This window comes from Spermophilus citellus, assembly GCF_964194105.1.
Source record: "Spermophilus citellus genome assembly, chromosome: 9".
NCBI lineage: Eukaryota > Metazoa > Chordata > Mammalia > Rodentia > Sciuridae > Spermophilus > Spermophilus citellus.
This window is the reverse complement of record NC_138191.1, coordinates 106582565-106601519: the sequence shown is the minus strand read 5'-3', so window position 1 is coordinate 106601519 and position 18955 is coordinate 106582565. Positions and strand designations below refer to the sequence as shown.

The following is an 18955-nucleotide window of genomic DNA, read 5'->3' as shown; positions in this document are numbered from 1 at the left end:
CCACTGAGCCACATCTCCAGCCCTATTTTGTATTTTATTTAGAGACAGGGTCTCACTAAGTTCCTTAGTGCCTCACTTTTGCTGAGGCTGGCTTTGAACTCATAATCCTCCTGCCTCAGCCTTCCAAGCCACTGGAATTATAGGCATGGGCCACCGAACCCTGCACAACTCCTTTTAAATAGGTCTCCAGCACCACTTTTCTGATCATGTCCTCTCCAAAGTCACCAGTGATTTATTTCTCCATGGTCAGAGTTGACCTCTACTGTCATCATTCAGTTTGACCACTTTCTATCACATTCCAGGCCCTCCCACTGTGAGATCCATGTCCATATAATATCTTTCATGCCTTTACTTTGAAATGTACAGATTCTCTGAGGTTGTATTCTCATCCTTCTTCTCTAATTATCCTGAGTCCAGAAGTTGCAATTTTTGGCCAGTTTTCCACCTCAGATATGTTTTGTTTGGTCCTTCTCTACACAGAAAGCCCCAATGGCTTCACAGTACCTGATAGATAATATCCAAACTCCTTAGCTTAACACTTAACCCTGACACTAGACTGCCTTTTCTAAGTTTTTTGGGGTTCAGGAACTCCCCACTTATAACCCTAAGACATTAACCCTCTTGTTTTCCAAGTGAATTGGAAACAGAAAAAATGAATTCTTCAAAGTTGAAGATAACAATATTAAGTTTGGACTAACAGCCATAGTTTTTTCTCATCAGGGTTGATCTCTGGCTAATGATTGAAAACCTAACTTGTCAGCCGTTCCTAAACAGTATAACATATTGTTAGGATTGCAGAAGTTACTTCAATACTTTGAATCCTGGCTCCACTACTTAATACTGGTTGTGTGCCTTTGCTCAAGTTTCTAACCTCATTCTGACCCAGTTTCTTTTTCTGTGAAATGCAAATATTTGCCTTGTCGGTTCGAGGATTTAACTAAAAAAATGAATGTAACTGTTTTAACATAGTAGTTAGCAGACAGTCAATAAATGGTGCCCATTATTTCTATTACTGCTGCTTCACTTCTGAGTGACAGCGTGAATTATAATGACATAATTCATTAAAGTCATCATTAGAGCATTAGATTGAACTGAACTTGGATTCCTACCAACTTCTTTGAATAACCTTGGGCAAATTCCTTCCCTGGGCCTTGTTTTCCTTATCTATAAAATATGAATGTGTTGCCCATAAGAAGGGTGCACAAGCACAGGTGAGATAGGATCTCTATTGTTCCTGACACCTCTAAAGCCCCAGAGAGTAAGCAACAGTGTCTCCCATAGGGCAGTCTAAACTTATTTTCCATTCACTTCTCTTTCAGCGTCATTTTCCTTGTCTGTAAAACGAGAAGCAAAATAAAACAAACACACGTGTTCCTCCTAGCAGGGTTCCTGGCTAGCGGGTAGCACCCTAACTAGCTCCGGTCTTCTTCGTGTCCCCACCCCTGCTTGTCGGCCACCCGCAGGCTCGCCTTTCCCTTCTGTGAAGGGCTCAAGTGCTTCGGGTCATTCCACCGAGTCCTGCGAGTAGGTACCATAAATATGATCCACTGGTAGGCGTTACGTGAGCACTTCCTCGGGATCTCTGACCCTCAAGCGAACGAGGCCGATCCCCGCTGCGGGTGAGGGAACCCTGAAGAATGAATGGAAGCGACTCGGGAACGCGGAAGCAACGCAGGCCCCGCCCTACGCGCGCCGCGCCTGCCCCTACCACTTTCAGACTCCTTCTCCCAGGGACACCGGCTTCAGACCTCTCTCCCACCCTTCATTCAAATCACGCTCCTTTACTGCACTCTCGTGAGACCTGTCTTGTACCGGAAGACCCGCCCTCTATACCATAGAGGCCAATGGGCGAGAACAACGGTTGCGACGGTTGGGTTTTGAAGGAGCCAATGAGCGCTCGGAGCGGAGAGTTTAAGAGGTACTGCTCAGTAGTGCAGAAGCTGGTCCGGGATTGGAACCTGCTCCGGAACGCACGGTGAGGGGCTGCTGGGCCGAACCGAGGGATTCGCCGGGGGGTGGGGGAGCTGCTAGGCCGGGAGGGGCTGCAGCCGAGGGCGGCCTGATAGTGAAGCCGGCCGGGAACGAAGGAGTCTCAAGCCTTCCCTGAGCCTGGTCGCCTCTTCTTCCAGGGCTCACAGTGGGCACCAACTCTCAGGACCCCTTTCCCTTCCGGGCGCTCCCATGGCGCAGTTCGTGTTCGAGAGCGACCTGCACTCCCTGCTTCAGCTGGACGCACCCATCCCCAATGCACCCCTCGCGCGCTGGCAGCGCAAAGCCAAAGAAGCAGCGGGGCCGGCCCCCTCGCCCATGCGGGCAGCCAACCGATCCCACAGCGCTGGCAGGACCCCAGGCCGAACTCCTGGTTAGTGGCATGCGACGGGACACTAGGAAGGAGAGGGGTTGGCCCAGAGAAGGCTTCGTGTTCCCTCCAGGAACCTGGACAGACTGTATGGCTTTTCTTTCCCGGTCCCAGGCAAATCTAATTCCAAGGTTCAGACCACCCCTAGCAAACCTGGCGGTGACCGCTATATCCCCCATCGCAGTGCTTCCCAGATGGAGGTGGCTAGCTTCCTCCTGAGCAAGGAGAACCAGCCTGAAAACAGCCAGACGCCCACCAAAAAGGTATGTTTCTCAGAGAGGAGCAAGGCATGGGATCTGACTGTGGCCTCTGGATCCCACCCTGCCTCACCATCACTCTTATATGCTAGGAGCATCAGAAAGCCTGGGCTTTGAACCTGAACGGTTTTGATGTGGAAGAAGCCAAGATCCTCCGGCTCAGTGGAAAACCACAGAATGCCCCAGAAGGTAAGACCTGAAGTTCTTGGTTCTTGGAGGTTGGTGTCAGTCCACTCCCAGGGACTGAGGGAGATGCTGTTTGCTCTTCTCACCTAAGGCTGAGGGCAAGGGAGGTGTCAGTTTTCCCATGGTCTAGACCCACTCCGTTGCCACAGGCTACCAGAACAGACTGAAAGTACTCTATAGCCAGAAGGCCACTCCTGGCTCCAGCCGGAAGACCTGCCGTTACATTCCTTCCCTGCCAGATCGGATCCTGGATGCTCCTGAAATCCGAAATGACTATTGTAAGTGCAGTTTTATTGTTGCCCATCAATGGAGAAAAAAGGACTTGGGGACCAGGCAAACAAGGAATTTCATGCTCTTCCCTTTCTACCTCTGCTAGACCTAAACCTTGTGGATTGGAGCTCTGGAAATGTATTGGCTGTGGCACTGGACAACAGTGTATATTTGTGGAGTGCAAGTTCTGGTGACATCCTGCAGTTGTTGCAAATGGAGCAGCCTGGAGACTATGTATCCTCTGTGGCCTGGATTAAAGAGGGCAACTACCTGGCTGTAGGCACCAGCAATGCAGAGGTGCAGGTGAGACTGGTACCTACACTGCAGTTCTATTGACATCAGACCCCAGGGACTTGTCTAGCTAGAGGATATTTATTGCCAAACCTCAATTTCTGATCTTAGTGGTGTTCTCTCTCTAGCTATGGGATGTACAACAGCAGAAACGACTTCGAAACATGACTAGTCACTCTGCCCGAGTGAGCTCCCTAAGTTGGAATAGCTATATCCTGTCCAGGTCAGTGGTTTTTGCTAGACTGGCAAAATCAGTCTGATTTCTGCCTCCCCATGCCTCTGACTGAATACCTCTAAACTAAAGCAGCTCTGGCTTGCATCTGGGGCTGCTGTAGAACCTGAATTTCTTAATTCTTCCCTCAGTGGCTCACGCTCTGGCCACATCCACCACCATGATGTTCGGGTAGCAGACCACCATGTGGCCACACTGAGTGGCCACAGCCAGGAAGTGTGTGGACTGCGTTGGGCCCCAGATGGACGACATTTGGCTAGTGGTGGCAATGACAACTTGGTCAACGTGTGGCCTAGTGCTCCAGGAGAGAGTGGCTGGGTTCCCCTGCAAACATTCACCCAGCATCAAGGTGCTGTTAAGGTGAGATAGGGGCTGGGCTAGGTCTCTACAATTCCAGAGCTATAACCTGGGGACTATTAAGGGGAGATGGGAGGTTGAGATTGGATTGGGTTCATCTTATAACCTTGATAGCCTCTTGTTTATCTCTAGTACCCACTGACCTTGCCTTTATCCCATCTAGGCTGTAGCATGGTGTCCCTGGCAGTCCAATATCCTAGCAACAGGAGGGGGCACCAGTGACCGACACATTCGCATCTGGAATGTCTGCTCTGGAGCCTGTCTGAGTGCTGTAGATGCCCATTCCCAGGTAGTCTTTTACGTATTCCAGCCTGTCCTGAAGTATTATTACTCTCTGTGGTCCGCCTAGGCAACCATGTCTACTCCAATGTCTTCACCAACTCTATACCTTAGATTTCCAAACTTCTGACTTAGTACTTATTCATTAGCTCCGTAAGTCAGATAACAGTCTGACTTATCTCTGGCTGTTATGTCCTCTAGGCACTCCCACCTCCTTAATGTCCCATCTCCCTGAAATGTGTTCTTCCTCCTCTTCCTCTTATATTGCTTCAGAATGACAGAACGTGCTCAGAAGTCTGAGAGGTATACTAGAATTTTTTATCCTCACCAGAATCTTATCAGTTTTACCTTAGAATATCATTCACATCTGTCCTCTCCACTTCGCCTCATCCTTTCCAGGAAAGGCACAATAAGGTTTCCTCACTGATCTCCAAGCATTTTTTTTTTTTTTACCATACAAGGGATTGAATCCAAAAGAGCTTTACCACTGAACTAGGCGCCCAACCCTTTTTTATAATTTTATTTTTTAGTTGTCAGTGGATCTTTTATTTATTTATATGTGGTGCTAAGGGCACCACACATACCAGGCAAGTGCCTCTACCACTGAGCTACAACTCCAGGCCTGCCCAGTTCTTTTCTATTTTGAGACAGGGTCCCACTGAGTAGTGGAGGCTGACCTTGAATTTGTGATCCTCCTGCCTCAGCTTCCTGAATAGCTGAAATTCAGCTGTGTACCACCATGCCTACCTCTAAACATTCTTCATCTCCTCCAATCTGTCCTTTTGCTCTCTGATCTGAGTGGTCTCTACTATCCTCCTTAAACCTATACTGGCTTCCCATCACCTACAGCATACAATCCAAATCCATTAGGATATTTGAGGTCTTGAGGGTAGGCCTCCTTGCAGCCACTCTGGCTTCCTCTCCTTTCATTCCCCCAACATGTAGCCTTTACTCTAGAAATGGACTCTAGAGCCAGATGGCTTAAGTTCAGATTCTGGCTCTGTCACCTAACAACTTGCATGCAATTTATCAAACTTCTTTCTGATTATCTATAAAATGGAAAATTGTCTCTAAAAGGGCTTTTTAAGGACTATGACCATTCAAGTGAGTTTGTAGTACCTAGCAGGGTGCCTTATGTTAGAATGGACTCAGTTCTGATTTGAGTATCCTTAGCTGTATTTCATACCTACACCAGCTTCTCTCCTCAGGTGTGCTCTATCCTCTGGTCTCCCCACTATAAGGAGCTTATCTCAGGCCATGGCTTTGCCCAGAATCAGCTGGTTATTTGGAAATACCCAACCATGGCCAAAGTGGCTGAGCTCAAAGGTAGGTGGCAAAATGAAATAAGGCAGAGACAAAAAGCCACATATTGTATGACTCCATGTATATGAAACATCCAGATCAAGTAAATGCAGAGACAAAACAGATTATTGGGGCCTAGGGGAGAAGGTAATGGGAATGATGAAAATATTTTGAGATTAAATAGTTACAATGGTTGCACAACTTTGAATACACTGAAAACCACTGAATTGTATATCTTAATTAATCTTATGGTGTACTACACATTTCAAGGGGGCTGTCAAAATTAGAGGACTATGTATATGTCAGTGTTCACATAAATTACTCTTAATTTGCCCTAGGTCACACAGCACGGGTCCTGAGTCTGACCATGAGCCCAGATGGGGCCACAGTGGCATCAGCAGCAGCAGATGAGACCCTGCGGCTGTGGCGCTGCTTTGAGTTGGACCCTGCACGACGACGGGAACGGGAGAAGGCCAGTGCAGCTAAAAGCAGCCTCATCCATCAAGGCATCCGTTAATGACAGACCAACCCATCACCTCAGTTTTTTTTTTATTTTTCTAATAAAGTCATGTCTTCCTTTATTTTCCTTGTAAGACCTAGGTCCCAGTAGCCTTCCCAGGGGCTCCTCTCTCCTGTGAGAAACCTCCTGTTTGTAGTTCCACTCACATGTACACACAAAGCCTTGGTGGTTTCCTCTGTCACTTTAATTAAGACACAAGTGAGTAAGTAGCCTCCAGGCTACATTCCCAGCATCCCCCCCACCCCACATACCCTGACCTTTGGCCCAGAAGCTCCTGCTTCAGTGTGGGGTGGAGGGAGGGAGCCTGGGTCCATAGTGACAGATTATTGCTGACCTCTTCAGTGTGAGGAAAAAGGCCACAAGACCCTGGTGGGGGCCAGCCCTGAGTGTTCCTCTCCCAAGTTTAAAGCAGAGAGGGGGAAGTAAATGTCCAGCCCTTTCAGCCCCCAACTCTGAAATGCCAGAGGGCAATGAGGCCACATCCCTGGAGCTGTCCGCCAGAAGTGTGAGGAATGGAAGCAGTGGCCCTTGTAGACCAGCTGTGGGCAGGGGGCAGGGCCAGTCCCCTGTTCAGTCCTGACCTCCTGAGCCCTGGTCACAGGTGTAGGTGGGGAGGACACTGAAGGATGCTGCCCAAGGTGCAGTCCTGAGGCACTTAGGTGGGCATCTATCTAGGCCACACTTCTCAGTTAGCCTTGACCTTGGCAATACTGGGAACTCCATTTTGCTGAGGTGCACGGGGCAGGCGCTTGCCTTTGGTATAAGAGTGATACCAGAAATTGGAGAACAGAATGAAGAAGATGGTGCCATACATCCAGATGAGGTGGATAATGACTGGGTACTGGTAGTTGCAGCTGGGCAAGAAGTAGTACTGGGAGATGTGCAGCGAGACCAGGACAAACTGGATCTAGGACAGAAAGGCATGGGTTAAGTAAGGACTGGAGGGATAGGGTCAAAGGTGAGATAGGTTACACAAAAAGGTAGGATCTAGACTAGGAATGTTGAGATGGTTATAGGCCAGCAGACCCCTTACCAGCTGAATGGCTGTCATGTGTTTTTTCCACCAAAGGTAAGGTTGAGCCACAGGGCCAAGGGCAGATAATCCGTAGTATAGGTACATGATAACATGCACAGAGGAGTTTACCATGGCATGGAAAGACCCCATTCCACCTGTGGGAGAGAGTAAAACAGGGTTAGGAGAGTTGAGCTTCTGGTTCCCAGTGCTCACTCCTCCAATGGTCTTGAATACTTACCTGGGGCAATCTTTACCCCCCACCACCAGCTCCAGGGAAGCACTGAGTGATGAAAAACATGCAAGAAGGTCACCTGCCCATCTTTCTTCCGGAGAATAAAGATCACCTGAAAAAGAGTTCAGGGAGGTGTTCAGAGCCAGGGGCTTTTCTTCCCCACCTCCCCAGTTCATAGATCTCATAACTACTTACCGTGTCTATTAGCTCAATGAACTTGGAGAATAAGAAGAGCCAGGCCACTCGAACCATCTGCAAAAAGTCAATCAAGGCAGCCTTAGGATCCCCCCACCCCCTACTGTTTCAAGAGCCTCTCTAGACTAGGCCATGGGCTCAAGTCATTGATTAAGACCTAATCCCAGCCCCTGTTTACTTACCCTAATAGCCTCAGGGCTGTTGGAATAATCCACAGGATCACAGCGCCAGGTGTAGGTACTCAGCCAGCCAGACATCAGGAACTATGAAGAGTGTGAATTAGACCACCAGAGTTCCCTCTCCCAGCAATCCCTCCCATCTCTAGCTGAAGAAATGAATCTGAATCTCTGGAAAGGAGAGATGCTCTGCTCCTCTGGCCCACCCCTTATCCTGCTGGCAGGAATTAAAGCCTAGACATCCAGGCCCACCTCATAGACAATGTAGAGGGAGAGTGCCACCAATGAGAAGTTGTAGGCAATCATGAAACCTCGGAGTTGAAAGGGCTTCCGGTTGGCCATGATGCGAGGTCCAAGTGAGAGGACAAAGTACACGTATGTCAAGAGGATGGAGGTCATTAGCAGGGGGGACTCCATCAGAGGGTAACCCTGGACCCGGGGATCTGTGAATGAATGTCAAGGAGTCAGAAAGGGTCACGGGTTCAAAGGAACCTCACCAGATCTATACCTTTCAGGTCAGGTCACAAAGGGTCAAGGGATTCATAGGGACTCTCCATTAAGACAAAGCCCTAAATCCCAGGATCCCTGGAAAGAAGGGAGGGAAGGGCTGCTGGATAGCATCTCACCTGCACACTTCATCATCTCGTGGTACAAGTTCACAATAGCCTCCATCCTGGCTAGGGACTGTAGGGAGGGATGGAGGATGGACGTCAGACAGGCACACATCCTGTCTGTATCCCCATCCCACACCTGACCCACGAAGATAAGACACAGAACCAGACAACAGGCTAAAGACACAGAACAATTCTGATGCCTCATTGAGAAAAGGACAGAATCACAGTAAAAGGAATTGTTGGGGTCTGAGGGAAGAGGAGGCAGTTTGGTGAGGGCATCTGCTCCCACACATCCTGCCTGCCTGGGGGAGAGCTATTCCACTAGTCCTCTCCTCTCCAGACCTTACTCTCCTCTCGGTGCCTCTTCAGACAGTTTTACTTCCTGGCCTTCCCTCCTTCCCTCCTCCAGGTCCCTTTCTGGAGCCCTCCCTTCTCACCAACAGAGAGTTCAACTCCAGTGAACCAGTGAACCAGTGAACCTCTTCACCCTTCTTTGTCAAAGTCTCTCACTTCCCCAGCTATAAGAGGAAATTCTTCTCTCCAGGGATTCTCCCTTTCAATCTATCCTCCCCTCCAGTCCAGTCCCTTCTGGATCTCTCATCTCCCCAGGGTCCCTCCTCTCCCCTGCCAAGATTCTCACCTCCCCAGTCCCTTCCAGAACCTCACTGGTCTGTGGTTCTTCCTCTCCCTAGGTCTCCCCTCTGCCTTCCAGGGCTCTCACCTCTAGCCTCTCTTCTCCTCCCCTCTCCTTGTAGGCTTGCTGGGCTCTCTTCTCTTGCAGAGCCCTTCCTCTCTGGCAGCCTGGCTCTTGTGAGACTCCTGCCCCAGTGGCTCCACCTGTCTGACTAGATCTGGCAGCAGCCCCGCCCTCTGCCCGCCCCCGCTGTATTGGGCATGGGATTTCGGGTGGATCCAGGCCACAGGTCAGTGCCTAGGGGAGCAGGAACCACCAGGATTGGGAAAGTCAAGTAAAGCCCCAAACTCACCACCCACCACTCTGGACCAGCTAAATAAGCTAAGGTCCTAGGTTCTCCAGAAACTTCTCCTGGCCCTGGTCCCAGCCTTGGCCCAAGGATTGCTAAAAATCCACACCCAGCATCCTCTCCCAAAAAAGCCATGAATTCTCAGTTTGTCCTACTTCAGAATGGGTACAAGAACCTTTCCTTTCCAGGGAGGGGCAAGGAAGCCAGTGGCATGTGAGGAGGTGGGGAGTGGAGGAGGTCTCAGGAATCTTCCCCTCCCTCTGGGAGGGATCCCAATGGGCTAGGCCCCCTCCCCCTCAAAGGCCAAAGGAATGTCGGGGGAGGGCTCATAGGGACACAAAAACTTCTGTCTAGACCCAGGAGAGTCTGGGACTCTATAAGACTGTCCCAGAGGGACCAGGCAATCTCTCAAAAGCCAGGGCAGCAGGTGCTCCCAGTTTCCTCCATCCAGAGGACAACTTGTACAGTGCTCCGTGAAGACATACACATTCTGATATCCAACAGAGGCTGCGTGAGCCCCTCTCACACACAAATCTCACAGGGATTCTCCAAACCTGCAGGTCATCCCACCCTTCTGCACACCCACCATGGTCAGTCTCCAAGCCCTGCCTTCTACATACACACTCTTACAACATGCGCCCAGCTCCAAGGACTAGCACACATCCACACGACCTACACACCTCCTACTGGCCACAAATGCCCTGCCTCACACACCACCCCAACAGGCCTCCGTGGACTATGACATGCACTCTCACGCCTGCTCCAGACTGCACTGGTACTGGCACTCACATACCACCCTGCAGCCCCAGGGCACTGTGTGCAAAAGCATATGCTCACTGGCTCTGGCTCAGGCTCAGGCTCAGGCGCTGAAGTTACTCACACATGGCTGAGCTACTAGGAGGTGAGAGAACATCTGACCACTCTCACCATACGCAGACATGCACCTCCCTCATACACGGATGTTTTGGCTGGCGACACTCCTCATTTCTTCATGCACAGTGACTCTGTTGGTGGCCTATGCTGTGGCAGGGCCTAAGCCTTAGGCGTGTGCTCTCACACAGCTCCTCTCTGGCACATGCGAGCTCCTTATCTCCCTCAACCACCAGCCTCAAGTTCACCCCAACGCACTCGAACAGGCACCCTGGAGGTCAGGAGGGACTCCAGGCCTCTGGGAAGGATCTCTCCACAAGCTTGAGGAAAATCTGGGTGTGTCCCTCACAGGGGAGCTTAGCTGGTTCCTTCCTTCCTTCCCTTAAGATGGATGGAAGGGAAAAGGATACGGCAAAGGAAGGGGAAGGGGAAGGGAAGAGAGGAGGGGAGGGAGAGGGCCAAGACCAAAAGGTGGTGGAGAAAGGCCTAGGTGTGAGCAAACGGGGGGGGGGCCGGGGGGGGGCCGGGGGGGGGGGGGGAGGGAGGGAGCTGGTGAAGCCCGGCCCCAGGAGCTGGGACCTCCCACCCACTCGCCCCAGGAACAGCCTCGCCCATACCCTGGGCAGGGCAGGGCAGGGCAAGGCTAGCCGGGCCTGCCAGGCAGGGGGCGCCGGCACGTGGGGAGCTGTGGAAGGTCCAGACTCACCAGTGGGGGCCAGGCGGACAGCGGTGGAGTACTCGGGGGGTGGGGGGAGCAGGGCCAGAGAGCAGTCCCCAGGGCTATCCTGCCTGCCACTTCCTCATCTGCTGGGCCGACTTTCTGTCACCAGAGGGGGAGGGGGCGGACCGGGCGGGGGGCGCCTGCTGATTGGGCGACCAGCCCAGGCAGGAGGGGCCGTCCAGCGCCGGCTGGGCCGCAGGGGCGGGGGCAGAGGCGGGCCGCCAGATCCCGGGGCAGGAAGCACACCCAGCCCGGCTCCCCACCCCTTCCCTCGCATCGCATCTCCCAGCCCGCCGCGGCTGGTGCCTGCGGCCTGGTCCACCTTGAGAGCACCCTGCTTCTTCTGACGTCCAGCACCCGACGGGTCCCATCCTCGGCCCTCTGACCAGTCCACCAACAAACACCCGCCGTCTGAGGGCAGGCCCTGCTAGGACTCTGGGAGGAAGTTCTAGGATTCAGCCCTGTTCTCGAAGGGGGCCCGGCTGGCCAGGCGGGCTAGGGGTTTATTGGGGTGGCTGGGAGGGCTTAGCGGGAGGGAGCAACTGGCTACCGATGCCTTCTCACCGATCCTATAAACTTGGATGAATCCTAGCATTAGGAGCCGCCAAGAGGATTTCCTGGAATGGAGGTGGGAGAATACAAGTGGCCCCGGGCAAGAATTGTGAATCACTGGCTAAACTGGCCTTCAAGGTGGTGAAAGGGGAAAAAGGAAGTGAAGTTGGCTGTGACATAACCTAGAAGGTCTTGAAGACCAAAGGGGCAGTCTGATTTTTATTCTAGAAGCAGAGGAGAAATTGAAGATTTCAAGACTATTATCAGGTTTGTGTCAATCATTCATCAAATATACATTGACTACCTACAATGTGTAAGACCATGTTAGGTTCTGTTGACAGTGTCCCTGGACTCAGGGTTTATAGTCTAGGTGACCAGGGAGGGTAAGGAAGAGAGACCAAGTGAAAGACAACAGCAGGACCTGGGAAGAACCTGATAAAATTGGAGGAAACACGTTGTCTATGTGGAAACTTCTCAAGAGGTACTATATCTCTCCGTATTTAATTGTCAGCTCTATACTACCTGGCCTGATCCTCTCACATTCATCAACTAGACTTAACTATTCTGGCCAAGAACCATGTTTCATGAAACCTATACCTCCAGCAGCTCCTGGCCAGTGCTTTGCATACAGTGATCCAATAACTGCTTGTAAAATTGGATGCTGTAAATATGGACAGAATTGAGAGGACTCAGGAAAGATGGTAGCTGGGAGGAATACTATGTTCATAAATGATGGGATGTAGCCACATGGGATTTTCATCCTAGACTTTAGATAAGAAGTAAAAGCTAAAGTACAGATCTAACCCAACCCATTAGTACCTGCACTTTTAAGAAAATGGCAAAAGAATCCAAGTATTCAAAGAACTCATACTCCTTAGCATTGTATGCTAGGGTTCAACCTGATCTAGTCCCTACCTAGTCTTCTTATTCTACCTCTGTCACCCTCCTGAGTCATACCAGTGCTTTACCATCCCCCAAGATGTCTTTCATACTCCCTTACCCTCGAGTCTTACCCACTGGCTCAGCACAAAAGCACAGTCCAGTCTCCCAGCCAGTAAGTCACTCTCTCTTCCTCCCATGATTTTACTCTAATGTAATTTTCAACCCCAACTACAAGCTCCTCTCAACAGGGGCAATACTTGAGTCATCTCAAGTATCAATACAATCTATCATCTGACCCACTCAGCTGAACCTTTATAATGTTTTCTGAGTGGATGTTAGAGTGAATGGGACCCAGAATCTAGTAGGAAGGGAAATAATTCAAAAACCTTTCCACTTCCCTCCACTTGAAAGCAGTATTCATGGAGCCAATACATATTTATTGAAGTCCTAATGTCTTCCAGATATATTCTAGTGGCTTTGAGGTCACACCTGACTCCAAAGTCCTAAGTTTTAATGTTTCAATTGGTACTTATATGACCTTAGGTAAATTTTGAAACCTCAATAAAATGGGAACCATAACAATACCTATTTCATAGAATTATTGTGCAGATTAAAGGAGATAACCCATGTGAAATATGTAGCATTGTTTCTGTCTCAACATTTAACTGGCATATATGGGAAAGAAGCCCATATATGAAGAAGGTACATATTTGTATATGGATTTGTGAGCAATCATTTAAAATATTTCCTAAATCATTTAAAATATTTCCTAAACACTTACTGTGTGCAAAGAACTGTTCTGAAAAACTACTGAGGGGTTTTAAGTGTCTGTCATGAGAGTCCACTATAGATAGATAAAGCAGACTATTATAGATGATGAGACTGTTCCAGAGGCCAGACAAAGTAGTGACAGGATACTTCTTCATCTATAGATTTATTCACCTGGATTACATTGGTAAATGACCATGGCAAGTCCTCAGTAAATGTTGAGTGCCTATATGAATGAATGTACTCAAAGATACTTTATTCAGCCTTGTCCTGCTCCTGAGAGAAAGCATCTTCCAATATCTAATAGACTCAAGTCTACCAAGTGGCATTTCCATTGCTCTGTAGTTCCTACAAACACTCACCATCCAGTGGGGAAGATGAGCATATCCAAGATGAGCATATCCATAGAGTTTTATGTGGTAAGAGATAAACCCATTGGGGAAGGGGGGGGCGCCTTCACACAGCATGAAGGTTACTTTCGAAGACTTCAAAGAAATGACACTAAAGTTGAACATTAGAGCACTTTCTAGATGGCAGGGAAATGCTTTCCAAGCAGAAGGACACACACACACAAAGAGAAGCAAAAAATATGGCAGGTTTGGGCAACTCTGTAAGTAGTTTGGTAGCACTCCAGCTCAGAGTGCACATTGGTAAAGGTAGGAAATGTAGGCAGGAGTTAGTTTATGAAGAGCCTTGTAGCCCTGGTAAGACGTTTGGATTTTATTGTTTATATTTTCAGCAACGGCTGGGGAACTTTTAAAATATCAGCATGTGGTTCTCAACCCCAGATTGATCCTAAGGGTTGTTTCCAATAGGAAGAGGCTGGAGCATGTTTATATGCTGTGTAGAACAAGGCATTGAGCTCCAACACACATGGCGGGATTGGACTTTGGCTAAGAATACCTTGCAGATTAAAATATGTGGAAGAGAAGAGTATCTGTCAGTGGGTTGGAAGGAGACCGAGGGAGTTTTTATTTGAAGGAGTCTATTTTCTCTTTTGTCAGAAGGTGAGGCATTCACTGAACAGGATTATAGGATGAGGAGTTTCTGAAAAATGGTAAAAGTCTGGTGCAGTTGATGGCAAGCACTGGGCAGAGATACTGGCCTCTCTAGATGGGAGACTGTGAAGAGGATGCTCCCCAACCCAGCTCAGGAAATGGGAGGCAGGACAGCAGAAATGGGACTCTTTGGAATCTGCAGGAAAACTAGGTTCAAGGCCATGCTTTCTTCCACCTGGATACAAGGAAAACCAAACCACAGTGGGCTAATGAGCTAGGGAAACTGAATCCACAGGTTTGATAAGGATGAAGGCCCACGATATGGGGAAAGAATACTCAGTCCAACAGCTAAAATTCCACATCCTTCCTAGAGTCTTCCTGACTCATGGGAAGTGAAGTGATGACTTCAAAGTTCCACCCTGTGTGACTCACTCTCCATTCACTTCTCTTGAAGGGGCCCTTCTGTTTACTTTTCCCAGAAGGTAAACCAGTGGAGTTTCTCCAAGGGTCCAGCCTGAAAAATATCACCTGTACGAACTCTATCAACTCTGCTCCCATGATTGTTTGAGGCTCTGTATTAGCACAAAAATTAAAAGGGTCAGAGAAGTAGAAATGACAGGAAGAAATGGAAAAAACCATTCCTGCATTTTCATGAGTGAGTGGGTGGAACAGTGGAAGGAATAGTAAATGGGATTCACAGGCAGTCGGCTAAGAACAACAGGACCTGAGGGTTTTTGGTGAGGACCATAGAAGTACAGGTGGGAATGAAAGCAGCCTTCAAACTTCTCCCATCCCCATCCTGTAAAAGACAAGGAGCATTTCCTACATAGTACCCACACAGAGAAGCTGAGGGGAGGGTAAGCCCATGAGGATAGGGAGCAAAGATGAGGGGAAAGGGTTCACCAGTTAATCATTCTGTGCATCCCTGTGCCTCAGTCAGCTAACTGGCGTCCTCTGCCTGAGATCTTGGCTGAAGGGATTGGGTCTGGAAAGACATCTGGCCAGAAGGGAGAGACTATATGTAACACTCATCATTTGGTATTTGAAGGCATGCCTGGACCCCTAAAAAGTCAGGGAAAGGTCTGATCCATCAGTGGATAGCCAGTGCCACACATTGTAGATATCATTTCGTGTTCCTTGAACTGAAGAAACTCAGGAAGAAGGACGGAATGAGACAAAACTTGCAGGAAAAGCTCTGGAGAGAGAAGAGGGGAGGCTTTTTGTTAGGAAACAACCAGGGCAGGTTATCAGGATGAAGGAGCTAGAAAGACCCAGAATATTTGTGAGAAGGGCCAAGAGTACATTCTCTGAAAATCATGCAGCCAACTGCTTTCCATATGCTCTTGACTCCTATAAGGTCAATGCAATTATTGCCTCTTAGCAGAATAATAGAATCAGAGAGGTTGAGGGGTTTGCTCAAGATCACATAGCAAGCAAGGTGGAAGCAACACAAGTATTTCTGGCTGAGGAAAATACAGGGACAAAGAAACCAACTCAGGAAAGCAAGGACAGGCACACTGTAACGGAAGGGACTCAGTGTGTCTAAAAGATGCGGTGAATGAAAGAACTTCCTATGATAGAAGGTTAAAGGTAGGTTAGCTTGAAATCATGAAGTGTTTTGGATAAAAAGTGAAGAATTTAATTCGTACAGGGAATGTCCCTGAAGATTGAGTAGGAGGCTGATATGACCCTGGTTAGGTTTTGAAAGACAAACCTGGTGACTGTAGGTTTATTATCAAGAGACCAGCTGGGGATCCCCACAGCGGAACTGCCCTGACACAATAAGGCCTGACCTAGACCAACAGTGGAAAGTGGGGGAAGAGCAGAGAGAGGATCCCAAACTAACCAAGACTGGCAAGTTGGATAACTTACATGGAGCAAATGGAGAAAAAGAAAGCAATCTGGGTTATCCTGAGTTTGAGGTGAGATGGCGCATTTTAGCAGACAACAGAAACAGTAATTTTAAGTTCAGGAGAAAGGAAGGGACAGGAGAAAAAATAGAAATCTCAGGATTCTCTGAATAGATGAAAACATACAAAGCATACTGTGAAGGCTGTATTCACTCTCCCATCTCCGCTTTCATTTAAGGTTTTCCTCCTAGACTTCTCTAGTTCATTAATCCTAGTGTCCTTCCCCATGCCCCCATTAATCCAATCTAAATGGCATTTAACCCTGGCAAACCCAAAGTTTTTCCATGAGACAAGATATAATGATGTGGAATGGAGAAATACAGAGACAGAGCTCAGACATTTGAGCCCCTGAGCCCATCTAAAATCATTTGCATAACCCAAATATGATTGGGTCTTTTTTTTTTTTTTTTTGGTTAAACTAATTTAATTGTAATGTGTCACAATCAGAACAGTCCAATATATCACCAGACAAAAATGATTTCTCAGGAGAGAGAATAGAGTAATAGCATTGACAGTTTGCTGGAAGGCCCTTGTATGCCCTTCTGAGAAGCTTGGATTTAATCCTATAGAAAATTAAGAGTACTTAGAGGTTTGAATTTTATTTGAAATATGCTCTATACTTTTGAGGTCAGTACTATAATCCTATTTTACAGAGGTGGCAACTAAGGTTCTTGGAAGTAAAGCAACTTGCCTAAGGTCATATGTGGGTAAGTATCCAGGCCAGGAATTGAACTTATAAAAAATAAATTACCATAGAATTTTGAGTGCTATAAAGAAGTGTGTAGAGGTACAGGAGAGGTAGTTGAAGAATGATCAAGTATACAGGGAAGAGGTTATGAAGATTTTACAGGAGCAGGTGACACTCGAACTGGAAGGATGAATTTTCCACCAGGTAGAAGCAGGAAAGAGAAGGCAGACATTCCAAGTGGGTACAACATGTCAAGTCACGGAGGGGTGAGGCAGCATATAGCCTGTGGATATTTATTTTCTTATGACTGTAACAGAGAGCACTTAAAAGCAAAGTGGTAAGAATGGTAGAAGGGGCTGGGGTTATAGCTCAGGGATAAAGGTATTGTGTCCATGTACAACTAAAAATATTAAAAAAAAAAAAGAGAGAGAATGGTGGAAGATGCCATAAAATTCAGTCTGAAGGACTGGTAATGAGTTTGAGGGGAAGAGAAGCAAGCATGGAACTCTGGTTCTGATCCAGTGAATTACACATGGCCAATCAGGAAGACTTGAGCCCCAACTGGCAAGCCCAGACAAGGGAGGCAGGGACTCATCACAACTGCAGAGAGAGAAACTGTGAGTGATGAAGGGTCCCTCTGGGAGAGAATATAGGAGGACTGGAACTGAGCCTTTAACTGGTTTGAACAGCGAGGAAATACTATTCAGAAATGATGAAAAATGGTGAGGGAGCTTGTAATTTGTGCTCAAACTGAAATAACACAATTTAATACCAAACTGGGACTTAAGAGAAAAACACAGACAACAAATAAGTGGGAGAAATTAGATTAAAAATTGATTCATCATGTCAGGCAATCCAATGTAAAAATATCCTCATATCCCCTCTGCACTAGTTGCTAGGGAGTTATCATAGGGAATGAATTCTGCACAAAAGGTGTCTCCTGAGGACAGTTCCTGAAGCATCAGCACAGGGAGTGCAGAGGGAGAGGTTACAACCTCTTAGAGGGATTGGTCAATCATTTATTCAAGCAACAATTACTGAGAGCAAATTTCTAGCTGCTATACTGGGGACAGCTAATGTACACTGAATTCCTCCTATTCCCAGGCACCATTCTAAGCATTTAACTCACTTAAACCTTGCAGCAACCCCATGAAATAGCCACTATTATTATTATTCACAGAAATAAGAAAATAAGAGTCATAGATAAATTAACTTGCCCAAGGTTACAGTTAGTAGTGGCTGGGGTAAGACATGAACCCAGGCAATACTGGCACTAGAACCTGCTCTTTCAACCAAAATGTTATTTTAGACTACCTCTCTGAAGTCAAATCATAACAGAAATAATTGTAGTGGCACTAACACTGGTAGTGTTTATGATGGGCCAGATGCTATAGTATACCAGACACACACATTATCTTGCCAAAGATCAGTCAGTTCTCAGGTGGGAGAACTGATTCAAACTCTAACAGTTCAGTGTGCTTAAACTTGAGGGACAATAAAGTGCAGCAGGAGCCAGAATATGCAGTGTACAAGGTACAAAAAAGGAGCATAAAACAGGAGGTAACTGACCTTTCCTGGTGAGAGTGGTGTTGAGTTATGAACAGACTGGGACGGTGGAAAGCTTCACTGGGGGGTGACTTGTGAGATGAATTGTGAAAGATAATTGGGTATTAGTCAGACAGAACAAAAGAGCAAAGCAGAGGAACAGTGTGGATAAAGGAATAGAGATTTGAAAGAGCCTATTACATTCAGGAAACTGTAAGCAGTTTGTATGGTTTTTGGAATTAAGTGGAGAGCAAGACAATGTAGAGGATAAGTCAGGAGGAGGCAGGGGGTTAGATCACAGAATCTTACTTGTCTTTCCAGGAAATGTGAGTTACTTTTAAAACTTTTCCATTGAATGAATGTTATGTCCCTGACTCAAAAAAAAAAAAAAAAAAAAAAATCCCCAGGGAATGTGGTGTCTTAGCTTGAAGCCCTTCAGACTAGCAGGAATTCTTTGACATCTATTTTTTCTTACTAGTGCATGCATGCTAAATTTCCATTCCACTTTAAATTATTTACCCTCAAATGAAAATTTTAGGATAATTTTATCCTGTGACTTTCAGTATGCCTATTAATCTGCCAGGTTATGTGGACTCCAGTTTGAGAAATGGGGGGCCTGAACTATCAAAAGGATTTTAATCAAGGGAGTATGGGATGAGATTTGTTAAGATCTGGAGATAGGGAGTCTGAATAATAATTTTATGGAGAGACTCAGAGGGACAGGATGGATGGATATTGAAGAGAGAATTTGAT

General features: G+C 47.6%; 2 protein-coding genes across 3 annotated transcripts; one reads left to right on the top strand and one right to left on the bottom strand.

Moving 5' to 3' along the window:
* The first annotated feature begins 1216 nt into the window (after window positions 1-1216).
* CDC20 (cell division cycle 20) lies at window positions 1217-6112 on the top strand. The gene is made up of 11 exons (XM_081306898.1): window positions 1217-1975; window positions 2130-2362; window positions 2474-2622; window positions 2709-2805; window positions 2952-3080; window positions 3179-3375; window positions 3492-3586; window positions 3727-3955; window positions 4116-4241; window positions 5440-5557; window positions 5872-6112. Exons 1-11 carry the CDS (start codon window positions 1845-1847, stop codon window positions 6048-6050), a joined length of 1683 nt encoding a protein of 560 aa, XP_081163024.1. The 5' UTR covers window positions 1217-1844; the 3' UTR covers window positions 6051-6112.
* Window positions 6113-6214: 102 nt separating this feature from the next.
* On the bottom strand, window positions 6215-11227 carry ELOVL1 (ELOVL fatty acid elongase 1). Of its 2 annotated transcripts, none has more exons than XM_081306899.1 (8): window positions 10845-11227; window positions 8298-8355; window positions 7924-8114; window positions 7678-7758; window positions 7496-7552; window positions 7307-7412; window positions 7087-7223; window positions 6215-6960 (listed from the first exon to the last, which is right to left on the bottom strand). In XM_081306899.1, the coding sequence occupies exons 2-8, from the start codon at window positions 8341-8343 to the stop codon at window positions 6739-6741; spliced, it is 840 nt and encodes a 279-aa protein (XP_081163025.1). In that variant the 5' UTR covers window positions 8344-8355; window positions 10845-11227; the 3' UTR covers window positions 6215-6738. The 2 variants fall into 2 exon arrangements, with proteins under 2 accessions (XP_081163025.1, XP_081163026.1); XM_081306900.1 differs by lacking the exon at window positions 10845-11227 and adding an exon at window positions 9007-9159.
* Window positions 11228-18955: the final 7728 nt, after the last annotated feature.

Bases quoted from the DNA above. Each gene is read 5' to 3' on its own strand.
- CDC20 (XM_081306898.1), top strand. From the start codon at position 1,845: ATGGGCGAGAACAACGGTTGCGACGGTTGGGTTTTGAAGGAGCCAATG. The intron at 4,242-5,439 runs GTAGTCTTTTAC...TTCTCTCCTCAG, and splicing joins CTGTAGATGCCCATTCCCAG to GTGTGCTCTATCCTCTGGTC. The intron at 5,558-5,871 runs GTAGGTGGCAAA...AATTTGCCCTAG, and splicing joins CAAAGTGGCTGAGCTCAAAG to GTCACACAGCACGGGTCCTG.
- ELOVL1 (XM_081306899.1), bottom strand. From the start codon at position 8,343: ATGGAGGCTATTGTGAACTTGTACCACGAGATGATGAAGTGTGCAG. The intron at 7,413-7,495 runs GTAAGTAGTTAT...ACTCTTTTTCAG, and splicing joins TCATTGAGCTAATAGACACG to GTGATCTTTATTCTCCGGAA. The intron at 7,224-7,306 runs GTAAGTATTCAA...TCTCTCCCACAG, and splicing joins GGGGGTAAAGATTGCCCCAG to GTGGAATGGGGTCTTTCCAT.